Raw genomic sequence first — 24,138 nt, 5'->3', positions numbered from 1 at the left:
CTTTAGGTTGTGATTAAGGATGCTAGTATCACACAGTTCATGAACATCACTGGTTTTCCTCACTGTAGGGCCTGGAGGGAATTCCATCCTGCTATGTATTAAGAAAAATTATTTCCATAAATTTTCTCTTTAGGCAGTTAGAAGGATGGTGTAGCTCTTCCTTGCTGTCCTGGCTTCAGCTAGGATAATTTCCCTCCTAGTAGCTGTTACGGTGCTGTGTTTTGGATTTAGGTTGGGAATAATGCTGATAACGTGCTGATGTTTTAATTGTTGCAGAGCAGTGCTTACACTAAGCCAAGGACTTTTCAGCTTTTTGCTCTGTCCTGCCAGCGGGCAGGTGCAGCAAGAGCTGGGAGGGGACAGACCTAGGACAGGTGACCCAGACTGGCCAAAGAGATGTCCCATACCATATGATGTCATGCTGAAAAATATATAGGGGTGGCTGGCTGGGGCTGGGGGGTACTGGCTGCTTGAGGATCAACTGGACCTTGACCAGCAGCTGCTGAGGTGGTGAGCAATTGCAATGTGCATCACTTTCGTACACATTAGTAGTAGTAGTACTATTATTATTTTCCTTTCTTTTCTGTCTTAAGAAACTGTCTTTATCTCAAGCCGCAGGCACCATTTTCTTCTGATTCTCTCCCCTATCCCAGAGAGGGAGGGGGGAGGGTGAGCAAACGGCTATGTGGTGCTTAGCTGCTGGCTGGGTTAAATCTCAACACTTGCATGTAATATAGAAGGCATTATATAGAAGGGATTAAGGCAAAATAGCCTTTGGGAGAAAAAATGTTTTCTGCCATCTTAGTGTTTGCTCTATATTTCATTCTACTATTTTGATGGAGCACTCTTAAGTTGTAAGTAGCGGCTGGGTGTAAACTGCTTTTCCTGCTACTGTGCACTTGGAATGTAATTATCTGCAGAACTGCAGAAACCTATGTGGGACTTTGGTGGATCCTGCTTTTGCTGGCAGCCTATTGCCTTGTAAATTCCAGTGTTATTTAATGTATCACTAACTTTGATATAGCCCTCAAAAAAGCAAGTGAACTGATTAAAAAAACAACCTCTCATGTCAAACGTGGGAGAGAAATAATTTTAAAGAATAGTTCATATGCTCAAGATTTGAAAACATGAGGTTACTGTCATGTTTGCATATGAAAATTACATGTCAGTATTTCATATGCTTTTTCTGTGCAATAAAAACGTGACAGTTGTTGCAGGAAAGTACTCAAAACCAGTCCTTAAAATGGTACAGTGTATGGTATTGTGCTATCAGAGTCTAAAACAGGGTTTGTTAGGTATACTGCCTTAAACAGAACTTTGCAAGTAAGAATTCAATTAATGCATGACCCCAGGAAAGTGATGGGACTTTCAGTGCTACTGTGAGTTTTAGGAATCTGGTTCTGTATTAAAGTGATACTTTTGTATCTCAGTCACAATGTAATTGCTAGTCAAGAAGGTAAGCAGCAGATGTGGTAGGTTGGCATCAATTTTTGTAATACCTTTCTCTTGAAGTGTTTCCTTTAAGGTGTCTTAAGTCACTTCCATTCTTCAGGTGTGAGGGAGGCTTGTAGCAATATGCCTGCATGCCAGGTGTGATATGAGGAGCACACACTGGACCCGGTAGAAGTGGATGATGACTGCAGTGTGTCTTCTGTTCATCTCCCTGGAAATTGCCTCAATATGCTGCAGCTCCTTAAGCATTCTTAAGTGGTCCTTTAGATAGCTGTTTCACCTGTGTTTAAATAAAACCGGTTAAAATACTTACACATGCTATGTTTATTTTACTTTATTAAGGTTATATTTCTAATCAGAATAATTCAGTCACAAATCTCATCGGTCTTTTTAAGGCTTTGAGAAAAATTTTACCTTTAAAATCTGGTCTTTTCTGGTTGTTTTTTATTGCTGCCTTAATGATTGCTTAGGCTGAAGAATTGTTTTTCTCCATATCCAAGGCATATCATCCCGTAAAAACAGACAAGGAAAAACTGAAGTTCTTAGTGTCTTATCTCTGTATGAGAAGTTTCTTTTGCTTCCTTTCTGCAAGTTACCAAGCTTGCAAGTTATCAAGCTTCTTTCTGAAGTGGAAGGATCTGTCACCAGATTTGGTTATTAATGAGCAAGACTTTTTTTAATTTTGAATGCTGTAATTCTGTTTATGTTGTAGCCCTTTTAAGTCTTGTCATGTTTTTGTCCTCTGACTCCATTACATGAGTACAAAGGGTTTGCTGTGTTTTGCTTGTTCAACCTGTTTGTACAATGATTTTTTCCCCTCAGTGAGACACGTATTTGGAAGTGGCTTTGTAATGATAGTATACGTAACTCACTGCTTGTCCTGTTGATTGGTGTTGGTTTTTATTTCCCTTGTGCTCATTAATGTTTTGTCCTAAGTCTAGGCTTCTCAGGGTAGGGACTACAGTTTTGTTCATATGTGTGAAACTTGACTGAAAGGCATGGTCCACCCTACAGAATCATAATAGCTAACCAAAGGCTAGCTTTGGTTGGAAGTGACTTCTGGAGATCACTGGGCTCTGTCCAATGCCCAAAGCAAAGCCAATTTCATTGTTAGTGCACGTTGCCGTTAATTAGGGCTTGTTAGTTACATCAGCAGTAAAAAAAAAAAATCAGTTGCTGAATTGCTCTGTAAAGCAATTGACTCTTCTGATGCTGGTAGACCTTTTCATTGAGCTAGGCAATGGTTAGAATAGAGATGCCTAGATTTGAAGGAGATGACTGTTAAAGCAATTTGAGGAGGAACATTTCCTTTTTCCCCATTTCTACATATACATGCCAAATGACTATGGAAAAATCTATTCTATGCTTGCTGATAAAACAAACAAACAAAAAAAACAACAATAAAAGCCTGAGGGCCCATTCTGTCAGCTGTTACCTTCTAACTTCTGAATATTCAGTATTCTGTTTTGTAGGATGTGTGTAGCAGTAGTTCCTGCAGATGGATTCATTTTTTTTCCTTCCCTTCTCTTAGTTCATTGACAAGTATTAATCTCAGGCAGTTTTAGTCAAACAGCTATAGAATATAGTATGTCTCAGTTCTTAGAACTGCTCCTATAACAGAAGCCCATGGTTATTGACCTAAAATAGCACTGAACTTGGTTAAGGCCAGGAAACAGACATTAAAACAGATGTTAGTGATAGTAAGGTAATAAATATCAAACTGAATTTTAAACAGCAGTAAGCTAAAGCAATAATTTATTCATGTTTGAGCAAGCAGATAGTCTATAGAATGGTTTGTATAGTGTGAAAAATCAAATGATCACACCAGAACTAGAGCTTCTTTATGTAGAACACACAGGTAGTATGTTCTTCAGTAAATTCTGTAATGATTTTTCCACTGGGTTTAATAACAAAATTACAATTTTCTTGTAGGATGGAAGAGCCGCGTCTGCTGTTGTAGTTTGTTCTTTTCTATGTTTCTGTCGTCTCTTCACTACTGCTGAGGCTGCGGTTTATATGTTCAGTATAAAACGATGTCCTCCTGGCATTTGGCCTTCTCATAAAAGGTATGGTATCAGTCTGTTTGTAGGGTACTATTGAAGCAAATATTTGTGCAATTGTGAATATGCTACTATTTTTACAGGGTCCTTTTTAGGATAAATTATTTCAACAGTGTCTGTGTTAAAACAGCAAAATACTTGGAAAAGCAAGTGTATTGTAAGTAGATAAAGTGGTTCTGTGAGTCGTTTGTGAGACCTTAATTACTCATGATGTTATCACAACTGAATCAAATATGATATGTAGTGAAGCAGTGTTAGGAATGAAAACAAGGGTATGCAGTGCTTTTGAATGTTGTCTTTACTACAAAATCCTCTTCCACATGTAGAAGACATATTCCATGTGCACTAGTTTACTACGTGGCAAATTTTACTGTGTCAGACCAAAGCAAGTTCTGTTGGAAAGAGTAATAATTTCTTGTTCAGATAAAAATGCCTTCTGTTTTTTAAAGGAGTGCATGCAGATGACTTTGAAATATTTGTCAGAATGTATGAAACTAGTTATTTGAATTAATTTTATAGATCTTGTAACAATTAAGTCTCCAGAGTGAGTGACAGTGGTATTAAATGTTTTTCCTACAAAAAAAAAAAAAGGATTAAATTCAGAAAGGTGAGAAGTAAGGATTAGTGAAGAGTAACTGACAGGTTATGAAGTTGTACAGATTTATTCTGGGTATATTTAATGGGTGCTGTACAGGGTAGGTCATCAAAAAGGGTAAACTTGAAGGTAGCCTGATGTGTAAAGTGCTGTTAGGAAGCTTTAAGTTACTAGCTTCAGAACTGCTGTAACTTTAATCCATTTCGTGTGAAATATCAGTAAGCAGTTCTCTTAGTGGGGTGTTGTGGCTGAGGCCTTTGGAAAGAGCGGCTAGCTTGTTTTACAAGTGAATAAATGTAAAGCTATGGACCTGAGGCAGGGGTTAGCATTGTCTGGAAGGTGAAACACAGGCACAGATGATTTCATATATGGTACTGTATTCAGTTCTCTGAACAGTATATTTTTCTGTTCTGGTGGAGCTATTAGATTTTCCTGCAGAAATTGTGTTGCTGTCCTTAGAAAGACCAGTTAAGTATCATAAGTATTTCCTCACTTTTCTATTTTGTTCTCCTTTTGTCAAATTCTATCAGATGGAAAAATTTGTTTCCCAGAAGTGCTGTTACATGTTTCCACTTCTATTACCATGTGTTATTGCTTGGTGGCTGGGTATTTACAAAAGTAACTTGTGTGCAGGTGTTTTTAGGATTTTGTTCCCTGACCTAATGAGTACCTTTTGGTTTTAACAGGTATATCGAATACATGTGTGACATGATGGCTGAAGAACCCATTATTCCTCACAGCAAGCCAATCCTTATTAAATCAATCATCATGACTCCAGTTCCTCTTTTCAGTAAGCAGCGTAATGGCTGCAGGCCTTTTTGTGAAGTATATGTTGGGGATGAAAGAGTAACCACTACCTCCCAGGAATATGACAAAATGAAGTAAGTGTCGGTTATGAAAACTGCACATTAAGTTTTTCTTTAGTAACTTAAATATGAAGTCTTTCCTATGAGGAGACAATATGATTTGGGGGCTGGCTGGGCAGAGAGCTACTTAAATACGTGGAAAAGCTCCTCTATCCCATTTTAGTTAATCCTGAAAGGTAAATCATGGGGAAGAGACCAAGTGATTAAAAAGGAGTTTGAAGGTGTCTGCACAGAAAGAGTGGATCACAGTGGAGTGGTATATTGCACTGTGGGCTTGGGGAAACAAAGTTGAACAAGACCTTCATACCACATGGAGTAGTATGAAACTAGGAAGACTGATCTCTGCTGTACATGTAGTTGGGGTGGTGTACTAACACCACTAAAACTGAATTTCATGATGCAGTTGTGAAAAACAGTAAGGATCCACCAGCTGTGATAGCTGTAAGGAAAGCACTTAATTCTGGTAGCCCCAATGTAACTCTGGTGCCTGCTGATGTAATGCAATGCTGCAACTATAAATCATACTAGCAGTTCTATCTGGCAGTCACAAGTGGAGGTAAGGTAGGAGAGTCCAAGTCCTTCCAGATTTCTTATTAAACCCAAGTCCAGTAAAAAGTTGTTATGAAATTGGAGAGGGAGGAACAGATACAGCTAGGGTGTTAAAATATTTTCCTCTTCTTTTGGACCACTTTATCTAAGTGGGGATCCTAATGTATTGGTTAGCAGTATTGTGTAACAGTGCAGGCGAGGTTTCTCTTCACCTTTCTTTGGAATAGCTTTCATAATACCCTGTCTGTTGGCCACTGTTCTGATTGTGCTCTTGCATTTTTATAGCAGTTCCTAAGAAGCATATTCCTCCTATATTTGATTTGAGAGTTATGAGTCTAAATGTGTCTGTAGCTCTGCTTTGGGCAACTTCTGCTTGTCAGCTACTTGCTTTTGTAAGAGCAATTTTTAAGTTTTAATCACTTAGAGTGCATTCCTTCATTCATAGTTAAGAATTTACGGTGGAATTTTATGGGTTGATATTGAAGGGCTTGGGGAAAGCAAACTAAGTGTAAGGAAATAATCTAGCTTCAGAAAAATATAGTGCAAATGTGGATATGCTTTTTCTCCAGGGAATTCAAAATTGAAGATGGTAAAGCAGTAATTCCATTAGGTATAACAGTTCAAGGAGATGTTCTCATTGTGATATATCATGCCCGGTCAACGCTTGGAGGCCGACTACAAGCCAAGGTAATAATTAATTTAACAACCTACATGAATGGCTTGCTTCTAGATATAGTTTCTATTGTAATTGTATTTGGAATCTCATTAAGTACATGGGTTTATTTACTGTTCTGTGTTCAAATAAATGTTTGTGTTCATGTACTTGGGAATCCAGTTGCTTCAGGCCTGATACATGTGTCCATTTACTTCATGCTCTACATGAAGATGTTTTGGTAAGCATTTCTGGAAATTACTCCTATAGTAATAGTAACTATATTTGTGTGGAGGGCCTTTAGCTAATTTTTCAATGTGTTTAATCTCATCCATTAAGTTGCACAACAGGCCAGAACTTCTTAGTTCAGTATAAGTAAACCACAATGAACAGAAAAATGCCACTCAGTGCAAAAGTGGTATTCCAGGGACTGCCTGCACTAAACAGTCTTAAATAAAATAAATAAAAAAAATGCATATGGTGTTGTACATTGTTTCTAAGCAAGTTTGAGTGTTGTAGCCAATTTTCTTACTGGTCTTCTTTTCTCCCAGGGAGAATGCACATTTCATTTTTAATTTTTAAAAAAAAAAAAGCAAACCCTAATGTATTGGAATCACAAGTTTGCCAAGTCTGTTTGTCTCCAAATTCCTATAAATGAATTTTGGGTCCCCCTCTTGTGGTGTGACCGAAATTAAACCCAGAGGTCTATGTAAATAAACCTGGAGGTCTATGTAAAAGATGGGATGACACAGAGCAAAATAACTTGCAGTATTGTAAAAATTGATCCAGAGGTTCTTCAGACAGTACTGCAGATTCCAGACGTTTGAATATGTATTTTTGCTGCATACATATCTGCTATTATTGAAGTAGATGTTCTCCCTACGTTTTTTACTTTGCATAGAAAGTTGAGTATGAAATTGTATGTTGCAGAGATCCAAGACTGAGAAAGAATGCGTTCTCCTTGTGCAATCTCAGTGTCAGTTTCACTGACTGTAAGGTTAACACCTGGTTTCTCCGGTATTTATCCATTAACCGAGAAAGATTAGAATTTTCTCATCTGTCTGCTGTAACACATGGTATATCAACAGTGTATGTGATGATACTGGTTTGGTGCTTTAATGAAACAATATTCAATGTGTTCTTAGTTCTACATGCTGTAAATTGCTCCCTGAAGCTCTCTGCAGAACTCTACTGAGATCAGCCATTGCATTTCAATTTTGCTGTTGAGTGCCTAGAGCTGTGTGTTGTGAATGTCTTCCACTTGTTTACAGTTGATTTGAGAGAGCATTTAGTTTATCTTCTAGGAAATGGCTTGCATAACAAGGGATTAAGAAAACTTATCTGATAGGGTGTTCAGGTTTTCGTAGGTAGTTCAGGATAGGGCTGGGTGGATCAGAGAAACTGCCTCTTAATTCCTTTCCTGGTGCTTGTTGCTAAGCTGCCTTGACCAGAAGTTCTTAGCGATCAGTGGTGGGCAGAACTTTTGAAGTCAAATTTAACATGGGGAGTGAGATCTCTGCTCAGGTAAGTGTCAAGTGGTCCACCTACTGGGAAAAATTTTTGCATCTTTGTGTCGTCGTGATTCTCATCTGGCAGGATTTGTAACTTCATGCCTGTGACAATAGCAAAGTGTAAATGAAATTTTGGCTTTAAGAGGTGTTAGGGGAATCTTGAAATCAGATGCACATAACAATAGGAAAATGTGGAAGATGTTGGAAAACATGGATACCGAATTTGTGTATACAGAGGGAATTTCAGGCAAAGCTGATTTTTGTATCTTTTTGTATGCCACAAAGTGTTTAGTGGAGGGAAGTTTACAAGATAACTCAAGCACATCAGGAACAAAGCAGTTGTTTTCAAGATATGCTCAAAGCTGTACTGTTAAGATGTATTTAAAGAGGTTATGCACTAGAACTGGGTTATACAAAGCTTATAGACTTTGCAGTGCAGCATTCGGACACAATGGCCAGAAAAGAAAGACCAAGGAGGTCTTACTCTCTCTGATGGGTAAGAAGGGAGAACTGGTAACCACAGACGTGGAGAAGGCTGAGGTACTTGGCAAGTTGTTTTCCTCAGTCTTCACTGACAGTCAGTCAGGCTTCCTATGTCTCTTGTTTCCCTGAACCTGTAGATAGAGGCTGGGGGAGCAAAGTCCCTCCCACTGTAAGCAAAGAGCAGGTTGGAGACCCCCTGATGAAACTGGACAGGTACAGGTCTGTGGGGCCCGGTGCCATGCATCCCAGGGTCCTGAGGGAACTGGCTGGTGGAGCTGCCAAGCCTCCCTCCATTGTATTTGGAAAGTCCTGGCAGTCAGGTGAAGTCCCTGGTGACTGGAAAAAGGGAAACATCACTCCCATTTTTAACAAGGGTAGAAAGGATCACCTGGGGGAGCTACAGACAAGTGAGCCTGGCAAGACAGTGATTTGTGTGCCTGGTAAGATCATGGAAAAGATTTTCCTGGAAGCAATGTCAAGGCACATGCAGGACAAGGAGGTGATCCAAGACAGCCAGCATGGCTTCACCATGCCTTTGAGAAGAACTCATTGAGAGCAGCCCTGTGGAGGAGGACTTGGGGGTTCTGGTGGGTGAAAAGCTCAACGTGAGCCAGCAGTGCGTGCTTGCAGCCCAGAAGGCCAAGTGCGTCCTGGGCTGCATCAACAGAGTTGTGACCAGCAGGCTGACAAGGGAGGTGATTTTACGCCTCGTCTCTGCCCTCTTGAGGCCCCACCTGGAGTGCTGCATCCAGGTCTGGGACCTCCAGCACAAGAAGTACATGGACCTGTTAGAGTGGGTCTGGAGGAGGGACACAAGGATGATCAGAGGGCTGAAGCACCTCTCCTTTGAAGAAGGGCTGAGGGAGTTGGGGTTGTTCAGCCTGGAGAAGGGAAGGCTCTGGGAGACCTCACTACAGCCTTGCAGTACTTAAAGGGGTTTTACAAAAAAGAGGGAGAACAACTTTTTACTTGGGCAGATAGTGACAGGACAAGGCAGAACTAAACTAAAGGAGGGTATATTTAGATTAGATGTTAGGAGGAAATTCTGTATTCTGAGGGTGGTGAGGCACTGGCACAGGTTGCCCAGAGAAGCTGTGGATGCCCCATCCCTGGAGCTGTTCAAGGTCAGGTTGGATGAGGCCCTGGGCAGCCTGATCCAGTTGGTGGCATCCCCACCCACGGCACAGGGGTTGGAACTAGATGATCTTTAATGTCCCTTCCAACCTGAGCCATTCTATGATTATAAGAAAAGCTGTCAGAATTGTCTTATTAGACTATGTTTGTATCACTTGCATTATAAGGACAGGCATGAATATTCTACATGTGCTGTAATTAAAGCCAGGGAGCAAATATACTGTGGGTTTATCAGTTTGCTGTATTTTGGATTTGTGTAAGATGAGGAGCTATGTGGATCTTTTATGGTAGCATTTTTCTTGATTCTTGTTTGCTGATCAAGCAGGGGGAAGTAGCTTTTCTGTCAGTGGAAGAAACCGTGGGGGGTAAGTTGAATGGTTGTAATAATTTGGAAAAACAGCCTTCAATATGTTACTTTTACAGCTGTACTGAATGGACTCCTATGATGGGTTCCTATTTCTAGATAGCTCCTATTTCTGGATTAGCATATTGCATGATGAGTTTTTCTGAATATGTTATGCTGAGAAGTGTAACAAAGGTCATGGCATTTAAGCCTTTACAACAGGGTCTGGAAATATTTGACAGACTTTAATAGTATGAGGTTAGTACTGAGAGTACTATCTGGTCCAAGGGCTTTTGCTTTCTTTCTGTTAATGCTAGGTTTGTCTACGTTCTGTCTTAGTCTGTATTTAATACACTCTAGGTAAAGTATGCAAGGTGGGAAAAATGAACACTTCAATACTGAAAATACTTTGCTTTATATTAAAGGCAGAACACGGCGCATACATCTTATGCGTATTTATGCAGTTTCCCTGTGTTTCTTGTTTCCAACAGATGGCTTCTATGAAGATGTTTCAGATTCAGTTCCACACAGGTTTTGTGCCCCGAAATGCCACCACAGTGAAATTTGCTAAGTATGTTGACACCTTTTTGTAGGGAATTTGAAGGAATTTTCTTTCAAACTGTTTAAGTTGCCAAACTAACAGATGAGGAAAGGCTTTCTTCAATAAATTCTCAATAAATTGAATAAATGCAATAAATATTTTGCTTACCTAAGTACTACCTGTTGAAGATCTATGAAAAATGTAAACAAGTACAGCATACTTTAAGCCGTATACTTTAGTGCCTTGAAGTTCTGTCATGAGCTAGTATAATTTAATCTAGTTAGCCCATAGTCTTAAGAATTTACTTGCATACACTTTTGCAGGTATGATCTTGATGCCTGTGACATTCAAGAGAAGTATCCTGATTTATTTCAAGTCAATCTGGAAGTGGAGGTGGAGCCCAGAGACAGACCTAGCTGTGAGCAGCCACCATGGGATAACATGAATATAAAGGGACTGAATCCCAAGATTCTTTTCTCTACCCGAGAGGAACAACAAGAGATTTTATCAAAATTCGGTAATGAATTTCTTGTACTAGAGAACCTGGTGAAGTTTCTAATAATTTAGCAGTTGAGGATGTATTCTGGTTAGTTTCTGATACTCCTTTTAGTGAAGAAAAATTTTAAAGGTGTTTTTTGTAAATATAATTTCAAAAAATTTGCATTATATGAAGGAGTATAAATTATCCTCCAATTATATAACAGTTATAATTATCCTTATCTGACATCCACTGCTGTTACACTTGCTTGTTTTAAAGTTATGAATATGCTATTTGCAGGGATTTTAGTAAATGGAATGTCAACAGTCAGGATTTTTAGACAAAATGTCTTGAAAGAACTGTCTTTGACTAAATTGGCATCATTATAATTTGATTTAATTATTTCAGCTTTCGTTGCAAATAGTCCTACCTAAAAACGTTATCAATGTTTTCATCGTATATATAACCAATTAATTTAGTAACTAATGTTCAGTTTCTCAACTGTTCCTCATGTCATCCATCAGATATTTAACTCTTTAAATATTGCATGTGTGCTTCATCTGTAGATGTCTATTAATTCCATTTAATGCTGTTCAGTATCTTCTTCTGATATCAGTAATTACAGTTTTGACATTTTCATTAAGGCTTTCAAGCCTTGACCATGTTTCCCCTATAAAAAGCTTGTGATTTTGGTACCATACATAAGATCTTACTCTCTACTTCTAATACTGTATGTTCTAATTCCATTTCTCTTGATAGTTATTAGTTGCTGCTGTCCTATATTCCTGCAGAATATGTTCTGCACATACCACGATTTAGGTCATTTTTTGTTTAACTTAAGACTTTTACTATCAATATAAACTATTGTTGAACACTTCTCTCAGCTCACTGAAGTTAAGGTGTTTTGCTGATAATGAGAATCTGTAGAAATTACTCTTGACCTTTCTAATTCTAAACTTCCATTTCAAGTCACTTTCTTTTTCTTATTCATAGAAGGTTTCAAATACCATTGAAAATATTTTTTTAAAACTTGAAAGAAGGGAAGAGTGTTTGCTTTCTTCTGTATTATGAACTTGTTTTATAAAGCTTGCCCTATTAAGACTGAATTTAAGATATTACATTAAGCATGATGTTTCATGTATGTTTTCTGAAACATACAGAAACTATTTTTTCACCATCTGTTACAACTGAGTTTGTGGCAGGAGGGGAGAAAGTGCTCTACCAGACTTGATGTTTAGATTTAGACAAATAGCTTTCTCCCAAGCATTCATCCTATTCTTTTCAAGCAGTGGATGAATACTCATTGACATAGGGAATTCTTGTCTTGTCTTGAGGAAATCTGTTTTTCTGGGAGATGGCGTTACTCTAGGTAATTCAGCCCAAATCAGTTTTTTAATGCAAGAGTCATTTAACGTCTGATCTCAGTCAAATAAGCGTTGTAAGGAGAAGTTGGTAGCAACACAGTGTATTACTTAACATCTTTGAGATGCTTGTTAACAATTCTATATTATTCTCTAGCTTTATACTCTTTTTTTTCTATATCTGTACTTGCTCTTTTTTGAGGTTCTGTTCCTTATATAAGTTATTGCAGATGTTGTTCATAGCTCTTGCCTGTTTTAGGGGATAGGTGGTACAAGTGAGCTGTTGAGCACATGTAGCTAAAAAAATCTAATTTCAAAAATGTAAATAGGATACTTGAGTGTTTTGTTGTGAGTCTGATGTATTAATGATGCAGTTTAAAATAGGGTCTTATGAGCCTTTGCAGTTGAAGCAGGCTTAGTAATGACAACTTCAAACCTGGGAGATTTTGCATTTGTGGAATAATACTTCAGGACAGTTGTCTCACTATAGCAGTCAAGTACCAGCTGCTATGACCAAGATTGAGTTTTAGAAGCTTCTCTCTAAGGGTTCTGGCTTATAAATTATAAATCTATCTTCTTTTAGGCAAACCAGAGCTGCCTAGACAGCCAGGTTCAACAGCACAATATGAAGCGGAAGCATCCCAACTGGAGCAGTCTTCAGAAAGTGTCCCAGCTGAGACAGAATCCTCACATAGCAGTGGTACTGATGCAAGTAACTTCTTTCATTCTCTGGATTGGAAAGGTATTTTTTCTCTGAAGTATCTATTTCTGTTTTCTTGTATACCTTCCAATGAGCACTATAGTTCTTTCTTATACCCCCTTATTCAGTGAAATTCACTATGTTGTCAGGCCATGAGCAAAAGCTATTTAAAGAGTGAACTCTGCATGTTAACATGTTAGCAAGTGTTAATCGAACTTCATTTCGTTAAATACTAATGTGTTTTTTGTATTGCTCATAACTTACAATGAAAAGTGCAGTTCAGCATTTAACAGTTTTAAACTTAAAGGTCTTCAGGGGAGTATTTATATTCTGACAACCCCACTTAGGCCTGGCTGAGAAACAGAAGAAACATAGACTAGCCAGTGGGGTCTAGATCAGCATGTATGGACTGAAAAAATGTAACTTTATAGTGCATGTGTAAGTCCTATTTCTGAACTCTGCTCTGTTGGCAAACATTGCAGTAACTGATGCTGCTGCCATTGATTGTTGTTGTAGAGTTGAGCAACAGTTACTGAATAATTTTCTAAGACATAAGTGGTATGATGTCCTGAGTTGAGATTGTCTAAGTCAGTGCCATTTTGAAAGCATGTGTTATTCTTTTTTGAAAGCATGTGTAATACTCTTTTAGAGTAGCAAGTATGGTAGAGTTATTTCTCATTTTTATGAGCATGCATCATAGTTTTCTTATTCTAATGCTTTGTAGCTGGAGAACTCCTCTGTTAACTTGTTTAATCTGAACTAGTAGAATGTTAGATGCCCCTTTGCCTGCCCTGTGCAAGGAGGTGGTACCCAACAGTTTTCATTTCCATCACCTCTTCAGCGAGCTTTGTTTAAGGATTGCAGAAATCATATGAAATCAATAAGCCTGACATTTTTGTTGGCAGAATTCTGTTAATCTGTTGCTGTTACATTTTGTTGTTTTTTTTTTAAGAAGGAAAAAGTCCAGAAAGTGGAGTAGACAATAATTCATCCAAAAATGATCATGCTCAACTATCTAATGAGAGAGAAGAAAGTGATCCTTCAGATGAGGAATTCCCTGCATTTCCAGGTGAAGAAGGGGCAGTAACTGTTGTTGAGAGGGACCCTGGTGCTCAGGAAGGAGAGTTGCCTTTTGCAGCCAGTTTTGAAGATCCATCTGCATTGTTACAAAACCCTCTCAATGAAGAGAATGTAGATTTACTGGGACTGAACTCTGATATTTCACCAGAACAGGAACAACCTATTTCAGAAACAAGCTCTTCAACAAGTAATGCAGACTTGTTGAACAATCTGTTTGTGGGTAGTGCATCACAGATCCCAGAAGAGTCCACTGGAGATCTTCTTGGACAAGGAACATCTTTCTTTCTCAGCAGTCAGTCTCAGTGTTCATCTGCTACTAAGATATCTTCAGCATCAGGTATGTAAAGTTAATCTCAGTACTCTTCAGCTGGCCACCAGGTAAAAACTCTTAACTCTGTTGTGGTTGGAACACAACTAACGTGTTTGATACGTACGCTGAAGACATGTTGGTCTATGGCAAGAATCTGAATAGAAAGGTATTTTTAATGCATGAAGCAGACAAATTGATGTACATTACTGTGTGTTTTATGTTGCCAATATCCTATTAGCTTTAAACCATGTAAACAGAAAAGTATCAGGTTTTGAGTTGAAAGCAAATTTACCATTCTTAAAGAATCCATAACTTTCCAATGCAGATGTTACATGATCTAGATCCTTTTCTAGATCCATATGTAAATAGCTTTTCTTGCGTAGGCTGAGAATTGTAGTAATTGTTTGCATTCATTCACTTTATGTAGAGCAATTACACTAGATGTAGTGTATAGCTGTGCTGCGTAGGTCAAAAGGCTGTGTGTTATTTTTTGAGTACTAATCAGATAAGACTGATAGGCAACTGGAAATCCTGTAGATTACTGTTGAAAACAGTATGATAATGCTACTGCTAAAAGCTTACGCTGCTTTTACTGATATTGATGTCAAGTTTATATCTGAAAGGAGCATGTTAACTCTATCTAGTTTGTATTAAAACAATGTTTTAATGGAGAGGTCTTTCCAGTGCATTGTTATCACTTCAGCATGTGACTAAACTTCTGGTAATAGTAACGTTTTGTCGGAATGTGCAGTAAGAGTTTTAGGAATATTAGTCAATCAGGGTAACTATTACAAGCTTTAGCTTATTTGCATAAAGGTAAAATGTGTTTTTAGGGCTTTTAGGTGACTTCAAATATTTCTTCTGAAGTAATTCACTCTTGAACCGTGTTACTATGGTCAATGACAAATCACTTAATTTACCTGTTTGAACATAGGCAGAAGTCTATGAAAAGCTTTTTTTATATCAACTCCAAAAAATGTGAGCAGTGGTAATTTATATATATCATTCTACCTTTGAATAGTATTACACAAGTGAGAATATACAGACAGCCACTTGAGTTTTACCTTGCACATCAAACTTGTACCTGAGGTTTTGTGCATGTGCTGTGCTGCAATAAGATAGTTTGCACACGAGAACTCAACATTTGTTTTTTGAACTGTTACCGAGTCCTGAGAAATGTGATCACCTCAGGAAGCATTAGAGCACCATGGGAAGATTATTCCTCTTCAGCTTCTGAGTGAATCTGGCAGGAGTCCCTGGGCTCCTAAGAATTTTGACCCTAGAGGGCAGCAGTAACAGGAAGATCTCGAGCCATGATTCACCCAACTGTCACATGTTATCCTATGCTATATATAAATACTCTTCCAATTAGTTTTTTCTTTACTGCGATCACTAAAGACCTGTTGAAAGTCTTGCTTCCTTTTGGCTTTTATTCTTGAGTTGACGCACTTTCTACCCTAGAGTCAGCAATGCCTTCAAGTCAAAGCGGTAGTATGAATGCTTTTCTTGACTGTTTCAGTAGTTTAATAGTCTACTTTGTTTAAATTCTTTAGAGGCTTGGCATTATAGATCACTTTTTAACAAATGTAATTTTTTTGTTCATATGCAACTGATCACTCAAATTTAAGGTATGTCTTGCACGGAGGAAAGTAACAATATGATTGAATATATGCAGTTTTGCTAAGGATTCATGTTTGAGGACGTAGCTGTTTTTACTGTGTATGGCTGAGAAACTTTCTATGCCAACATGAAAGTACCAGCCTCTAGAGGCAAAGACAGAATGGTGACTATTTGCCACAAAAACTCAGAGGTGCTTAATTTGCCGACATAAACTCTGCTTTTGTCTTTGTCCCTGGAGTAGTAATGTTTTGTACTTTTTTTCTAAATTTGTCATAATTTTATTTTCTGCTTCTTTTTTAGCTGATCCGTTCGACCCGTTCACAATGTCATCAAGTTCTGAGAATCTGTCCCTACCTAGTGCAGACTTCTTTAGAGGCATGCTGAATCCAACTGCAACATCTACTCCTAATACATTTATTCCCACAAATAATTCAGTTCTGTCTTCCAGTTCAGATTTCTTGAATTTAGGTAAGTGCACTTCTAGTGTTCTGTTTCTCAGCAGTTTCTGCTGCTTTGTGTATTTTGTCTTTTTGCTTAGTCAGGGTGGATTAGTGTCTTAATAGATCCACTTGTTGTGACTGTTTTAATTAGCTCTCTGTTCTGGGGACACAGATACACATGTACCAAGTTGCAAGGATTTCCTATATAATGTGATTCTAATATTTATTTCTAGCATTGCTAAACTTTTAAGAGCTGAGTTTTCCTCTGAGAGCTCTTAAAAATGATGGTACACAAACACTTCTAAACATTCTGTCTAGATGACAATACTATTTTGAGTGTATTCAGGTATTAGTTTTTCTGAAAGCTTTTGAAAAGGAGTGAGTGGTTCAAGGAAATCAGTGTACAGCCAGATCTTAAAATGCAGTCGGAGGCTAGCTTGGACCTTCTTGACCTGATAATATACTTACGGAATACATTATGTAATACTCTAATCCTATTTGCTTCATTTGATTTCTGAGTGTTCTTGGTGAAGCCTATTCCTCGTGCATTTATTCTAAAATCTATTTACCATTAAACAAAATTTTGTAATATGTTGGGTCTTCCCTTAGCTCCATCTTGAGCATGTTATGTCTTAAGTGTTACTAAATGGATTTTTTAAGCATGCTCATTCTTTAAAGAAACATAGTTTTACAAAAATGGGGTGGCAGAGCCGAATGTGTTGCTTTTTAAATTTGATTTTCAAAGAAAAGGGGCGTGTACATGGTCTTGCTGTTTGTGCTGTTAGCCAATACTCAAATTCACAAAAGTAGAATTTGTAGAGCTAACTTCTTATCCATCACTTAAAAGCAAGAGGGTGGGAACATCATGCAAACCTAAAGATTATAGACCTGGACAGGCATTCTTAGAAAGATGGCAGCATTTGTGAAGGGGGTGTACATGGTTAAAATTCGATATTGAAACTCAGTATTTCAAATAAAAACAGAAAACTTGACCCCTATATGTCTACCAATGGTTGTACTTTGAAAACATATTACTGTCCCTTCTCAGAGGGCAGTGATTTATAAAATTTCTTCACTGTCTAGGATTTATTTCCCTTCATTTGCAAGAAAGTGCCCTGAGACTGAGAGTTAACTTTGGCTGATTACCAGATACCCAGAATGGTGCTCTTGCTCTCTCTCCTCAGGGGGACAGTAGGAGAAAAGACGAAAAATCTCATGGGTTGAATTATAAAGACAAAGGTCACGTAGCAATTACTGTTGCAGGCAAAACAGATTTGACTTGGGAATGATTAATTGAATGTATTGTTAATTTAAAAAAACAAACAGTAGGATAGTGAGAAACTAGTGAAAGAAACCTTCCCACCACCCCACTTCCCTCAACTTCATTCCTTCATTCCTAACTCTTCAGCATCCTTCTCCCCACCCTGGCACATGAGGATGGGGAATAGGGACTGTGGTCCATTCTCTCTACTATAGCTCCTTCTTCCTCAGGCTGTTCACCTGCATGGGGTCCTTCCTATGGGATACAGTCCTTCATGAACTGCTCCAGCATAGGTCCTTCCCATGAGCTGCAGTTCTTTACAAGTTGCTCTGCCCTGGGTCCTTTCCATCTGGTACAGTCCTTCAGGAATAGACTACTCCAGCATGTTCCTCATGGGTGGCAGCTTCCCCCCGCCTCCCCAGTCATCTGCTTCTACACAGGCTCCTCTCCATGTGTTGCAGCTCCTGCCAGAAGTCTGCTCCTGTGTGGGCTCTCCACAGGCTGGGGAGCTTCCTTCAGGTTATGCCCACCCGTTCTGGCATGGGGTCCTCCATGGGCTGTAGATATCTGCTCTGACGTAGTCCTCTAAGTGCTGCAGTGGGACAACTTGCATCACCAACTTGTCAGGGCACAGCTGTGTCCTGCAGCGGGTCTGCTGAAGCTGGCTGTGTGCGGCACAGGGCAGCCACTAGCCTCTTCTCATGCAGGCCAACCCTGGTGCCGAAACCTTGCCATGTAAAACCCAATACTGAGACTAAAACTCTGTGCTGTCAAGAATGCCCGGATAGCGTAGTACTCAGATGCTGCATTTACCATAACCTTAATGAATTTATAGTTAAGAGCAGTGGTATCCTGTTCCTCACCCCTGAATCCAAAAGTGTTTTCTTTGCAGAGCTTGAGTACAGTTTTTAGCTGTCCCTCCTGCTGGACAGAGTAGGTCTAGTTGACTCTGCTTCTGATTGATGCAGTCTTATTAGCTCCAGAGAAATCATATTAAAAAAAAAAAATAATGCAGTTATTTGCTTGGCTTAAATAAGGGCTTTCTCCTTGAGGTAAAAGGCTAGCAAACTAAGTACCCTCTCTACCATAAATTTAGGTGTTATATTGCAGTTGTGATCACTTCTGCCAGGATGAACCAGTCACTGTATTACCTGCAATATTTATGTTCCTTCCTATAGAGAAAGCAACAGCTGTATATTCTAGTTGTGTAGATGCCACTCGTGCCACTTTTTATGGTACTATTATTGTCACAGTTGCATGAGGTTACCAAACACCTTTTTTTTTTTTTACTGCTTAATAAAAGGTTTGAGCAACACTGATCCGTGAAGCATAGTCTCTACCATAATCTGCCTCACTTCAGAGGCTGTTTTGAATGGGTCAATTAGCCAGGGTCAAGTAGAACAAGCTCCTCAGAACAGTGTCCTTCCTGATTTTTACCTCCAAGATTGCTGACTCCACAACCAGCCCGGGCAACCTATGGCAGTGTTTGACTACTCTTACAGGAAAAAAATAATTCTTCTGTTTAAGTGGAATTCCTGTTTTTCAGTTTGTGCTCACTGCCTCCTGTCCTTACAGTGGACAGTGCTGAGAAGAGTCTGGCTCTGTCATCTTTATTTCTTCCTTTAAGTATTTATACACTTCAAGAAGGTCTTTCTTCCCTAATCCTTTTCTCCTAGTTAAGCAATGCCAGCACACTCATCCTTTCCTCATGTGACAGGTGCTCCAATCCCTACATGACAGAACCCTTTTTTTGTACAAAATTGAAGTTGAAAAAATACACAAATGAGAATTTCTGCTGTTTAAACATCTACCTGCAACCTCAAGGAGATCATCAGTATGTTCAGCTATCTGTAACATTTGAGCAAGTGTGGAAGAAAAAGATATTTTTATATATCTGACTTCTGTGCTTTATGTTTTTGCTTTGTTTTTTGACTTTGGTGATAACGTACCCTGGTAAATGCAGTAGCCTGTCTACTATTTTGAAGTATTTTCTAGAAGTTTCTGTCAACATATGCTAAATATACTTCAAATGTACCTATCGTCTCTTCAGACTACAGTTATGCATTTCCCAATATTTATCAGTTTCTGAAACTGTTGCTATGCAAGATATAAAAACCGTGGAAGTGGAGAAACTGGGTTAACATTTCATGTTTCTCTAAGTTTACCTTTTAAATGACAGCTCTTCTGTGTGTTTAGCTGAAATGAAGTATGTATTTGAGGCTTTAACAGTATCACAGATTTCTAGGTTGGAAGAGACCTCAAGATCATCGAGTCCAACCTTCAACCTAACACTAAGTACTCCACTAAACCATATCGCTAAGCTCTACATCTAAACGTCTTTTAAAGACCTCCAGGGATGGTGGTTCCATCCAGTCTCAAGTATCAATTTTAACAAGAAAATGAGGAATATTAATAGTTCTAATGCTTTTAATATGAATGAGTGCATATGACCGAGAAGACATGCTAACAAGCAGTTGGAGAATTGCAGAGGAGAGCATTCTCAAAAATGACAGATTTGGAAAAATTGTGTGGAGAGAGCAGAAGAAAGTGCAAACATCAGGTCATTAAAGTGAGGAACAATTTAAAACTCATTAAAAATAAATTGGTAATGTCAGTGCTCATTTAAAACAAGCTGCAGTGACAAGATATGGTGAATCTATTTTTGGAGTAGTAGTGAGTGTTTGAATTAAATTCTAAAACAATGGATAGGCTTTCTTTTGGTAGTAAACAATTACTAACCTCTATAGATACGAAGAGGAATGCTGTTCAGTGAACACTAATTCAAGCACTAAAATTTTAGGCTTATTTCTCAACTGTGCTTGAAACTTAATGGAGTTTTAAAATATAAGCTTAATTTATAGAAGGCATATCTTTTAAAGAACGTATGGTCTGTTAAGGCATTCTGGCCCGTAATACAAAAAAATTTAGATTGGTTCTACTAAAACTGTTTTGGAAGGAAATCTAATTTTCTGTGAAAATCTTCAGTTGTTTGAGAGAGAAGCTAGGACATGGGATTAACGTTTACTTAAGAACAGATCACCTGCTCTTAAGTTTAAGTGGCCACACTTACAAAATTTTCAGTAGATGAAAGAGTGTGTATTCTTCCTTAGTAGATATATGTTTAGTGAGCATTTCTGAGAATACAGTTGGTTTGTTTGGGTATGGAAGCAGGTCATCTTTAATGGAAGTCTGGGCAGGAATGTATTTCCCTGTGTGAGAATGTACTGATCTGATCAAAAAATAGCAGAAGGCATGGAATGTGATCAAAAGAAAGCTGAATGACCAGTGTAGTTTTCTTCTGAGGAGAAGCTGTTTTGTGTGGTGATGGTGTTCTTGGTCGGGCTCTAAATGAGCTTGAAAAACTTGCATCATAATAAAACAGCCTTTTGGTTCACAAGAAATCCCGTTGTTCTCTGTGATTAAAGGATTTCTTCTGTAGATGAGAAGTTACATAAAGAAAGCTTAATGTGTAGTTATTTCCTTCATCGTGGTTTTATCCCAGGAAAATTTAATTCAATAAGTGGTTGTAAACTTTCTCATCTCCATGTGGAAAACATATAACTGCAGAGATCATAAGCCAAAATTTTTCTAGCTTAAATATCAATACTAATTATTAATTTCAGGCCCAATTAACATTTTGGGAATGGCATATAGTATGTAAAATTTCTGAACTGATGAATAGGCACTTAGGTTCTCCTGTAACCAGTAGCATTGCTATATAGCAGATAGCTGGGGTTCTGAGCACCGAGAGGCAAATACATTGTTTTTCCCTTAGTTTTAGAGGCAGAAAGATGAGATTTAAATCCGGAGAGACGGTTGAAAACTTTACTTTCCCTTCAGTAGGCTTCAGCAGCTGTTTGGTGCCTTTTGCACCGATGTCTTCCTTTGCATGCAGCAGGGAACTGCTGTAATACAGGCTCTTGGTAGATTTTTTTTTTTTTTTTTCAGAATATCTGATGTCTTCTCTTTCCAACTGTATGGTCCAAGAGCTATTTTTAGTAGAATCAGAGAGTGGATTGAAGTGGTGGAAGTGATGTTTAACTTCAAATTATTTCCTCATAAAATAGCTTGTGTGGTTTTGTATCAACATTGAGCACGTAAAGTCGAAAAGCTGATAGAAATAAAAAAAGCTGTACTGTAGTAGTCAAAATAACCCTGTTCAGATAATGGTTAATGGGTTAATGTTCTGAATTGTAGGTATTTGAATTGTCTTAGAGCACCACTAAACATACTAGCTGCGCTGAAAAAGCACCTCTTGGTGTAGCGCTGACTGTTGGCACAGTAGTGAAGAAATAGTTGAATTCAAAAGGTGTGCTGCCTTACTGTGGGTATTTACCAGCTGTGCTTGGGAAGGGGATGCTCAGAGTTGAAGCACAGCATCCTTCAGGCACTCCTTACTTTGGACCTCTCTTTCTGAGGATGGCCTACCTAATGTACTGTGTGTGAGTGGGAAAGGGGAGAATCACTTCTAAGGCTCAGGGTGACAAATGTGTGTTGGAGGGGTCACTTTCTAAAAATTAGTGGTAGCATGTTTGCATACTTTCAAATGCAAATGCTTCATTGTCCATTTTCAGTTGGTGTGGTGGTTTTGCTTTGCACACAGAAAAGTGCCTTTAATCTATGACCTAATGTGCCTTTAATGTAGACCTAATGACTCGATCTTTTTGCAGAGAAGATCGCTTTAGCTTTATCCTGCTCATTAATTAAACACATTAATTACGATATTGGCTATAAAAGGGATCGTAAGTTTGTCGAGAGCTCACTTTTTCCTGTGAAGCCTGGTGTAAGGAAATCTACAGGTTGAAGTAACCTGGCTCCACCTGTGTAGCATGCAGACTGATAAGGAGCACCATTTCACAGAATACTACTGCTTTCTGATTACCTGCTGCATTGGCAGGAACAGGAGCATGCTCTGAAGCCATCCATTAGATATTTCTTCTGCCTATGAGACCTAAGCTCTTAAAGTCATAGTGTTACCCTTGGACGAAATTCTCTGAAGTATGTGGGATGTTTGAAATACAAATGAAAGAATTTGGTGGGAAAACCCTTCTGAGTCCCATTTAAGAGCACATTACTACTATGGAGATACCTAAGCAACCCATGTAGTTGGCCAGCTGACAGTGTGGTAAAGCTCTAGCAGTACTGGCAAAATACTTGTTATTGTGGTAGTTTTCTTAAAAGAATAATCATGGATTTTTTTCTTTTGTAGGGAACCCGGGACTAGAGGCACCTAAAATGTCATCTTCTACAAGCTACCCAGATCTCTTAGGTGGATGGGATTCTTGGGTGGATTCTTCTGGGCCTGTCTATGCACCATCAGCACAAATAAAGTCTGCTTTTGAAGGTATGATGAAATAAGTCTTCCATTAGAGGGGATAAGAAATACTCCAGACTTGGTCAATTTAGTCACCTGAAACTGCTGAACATGTCTGCCTGCCTTTTGCTTTGTTGCTTAAAGGACTCTATGCTCTTGTGCTTAAAGGGCCTCTTTAAGGCACTTGAGTAGTTTTTCAGAATAAGTTCAATGTATAGGAACTAAGTAGTGTCAGTTGCCTATAGTAATGGTGATTCTTGTTCTGGTAAAAGATGTCATCTAGCAGAATACTAAGGAGGTTTACCTGAGGTGTTGAGGAAATCGCATTTCTATTCATTTTCTCAGTTTCTAAATAAACCAAGTACATGATGTGTTTTCATATTAAACAGGTCAAGTTCTTACCACAGGAAGCCAGTCCAGTGTGTCTTCAGGTCCGTCCTTCAGCCCATCCAAGTCTCAGAACGTTGACCCTTTTGCTGATCTTGCCAATCTTGCATCTGGTCTTCCAGGTAAGGCCTTACTTTCATGAGTCTGAACTTAATGCTTCTCTGGATCCTGATTTGCTTATTGTTCCAGTAAGTGTAAATGATAGCTTATGTAGAGTTTTCTTTTAAATGGTAACAACCAGCTTCAGGCAGCTGCTGTGAGCAGATGTGTAACAAGAAACGATCGTACCTTTATAGAGATTGTGTGAAATATACAGAATTATGTTTCAGAAGGTAACTTCAGCTGTGATTTAGAAATGTTTTTCACACTTCATACTTGAGACTTCTAGCTGAGAAGGTGAGAGAAACTATTTCTCTGCTCCAGTAACTGATCATGGGGTTTCTTATATATTTTTGCTTGATACAGTGCTGTGAAAGATATAAAATGGGAAGCCAAATTAAATTCTTGATTAGGCCCAAAATAAAGGGCTTTATACTTTTTTACTGAACTGTCAGTTCAGTACTTTTCTTAGAATTAAGTAGGTCTATATAGCTCTGCTACTCAAATCTGTCATGTCTGGGTCCAATTTGTGCTTGTTGTAAATACTCCTACACCAATTCCATCAGTATTATGAAGATTTGCCAACTTGCAGTTGTATGTACAAGATGGCTACGTAAGATGGGACACATCCCAGAGTAACAGTTGTCCCAGGATGTTACATTCACCCAAACTCTGGTGTTTTCACAAACAGCAGAAAAAATAAGGGCAAGGGAAAGAGCTTTCTTTTCAGTACGACGCTGCCACAGTTACTGGCCAATTGGCAGCTGTTAAATGTGACTAGCTGCCAAGAGTCTAAGAAGAGCAATTTGGAACAACCTATAGCTACTGAGTTGCAGACAATATGCTTTTACCTTAGCTTGAAGTTGACAGAGGCTTCTGTTGCCTTGGCAGTTAGTATTATA

At 38.6% G+C, this 24,138-nt stretch overlaps 1 protein-coding gene across 5 annotated transcripts in view; it reads left to right on the top strand.

Annotated features, from left to right (window-relative positions):
- The window catches only part of GAK (cyclin G associated kinase), a 78,347-nt gene that overhangs the window by 41,601 nt on the left and 12,608 nt on the right, over window positions 1–24,138 (top strand). For 4 of the 5 annotated variants that reach the window (XM_083818115.1, XM_083818118.1, XM_083818119.1 and 1 more), the window contains 10 exons: window positions 3,385–3,518; window positions 4,794–4,988; window positions 6,092–6,209; window positions 10,137–10,216; window positions 10,510–10,703; window positions 12,609–12,767; window positions 13,678–14,142; window positions 16,036–16,203; window positions 22,646–22,780; window positions 23,140–23,259. In XM_083818115.1, the coding sequence (XP_083674241.1) occupies window positions 3,385–3,518; window positions 4,794–4,988; window positions 6,092–6,209; window positions 10,137–10,216; window positions 10,510–10,703; window positions 12,609–12,767; window positions 13,678–14,142; window positions 16,036–16,203; window positions 22,646–22,780; window positions 23,140–23,259 (1,768 nt within the window). The remainder of the gene's footprint in view (window positions 1–3,384; window positions 3,519–4,793; window positions 4,989–6,091; window positions 6,210–10,136; window positions 10,217–10,509; window positions 10,704–12,608; window positions 12,768–13,677; window positions 14,143–16,035; window positions 16,204–22,645; window positions 22,781–23,139; window positions 23,260–24,138) is intronic. The other variant, XM_083818116.1, reaches the window with a different exon arrangement.

The sequence above is a fragment of the Anser anser genome (assembly GCF_964211835.1).
Source record: "Anser anser genome assembly, chromosome: Z".
Lineage (NCBI taxonomy): Eukaryota > Metazoa > Chordata > Aves > Anseriformes > Anatidae > Anser > Anser anser.
This window is presented reverse-complemented; position numbering and strand designations above follow the sequence as displayed.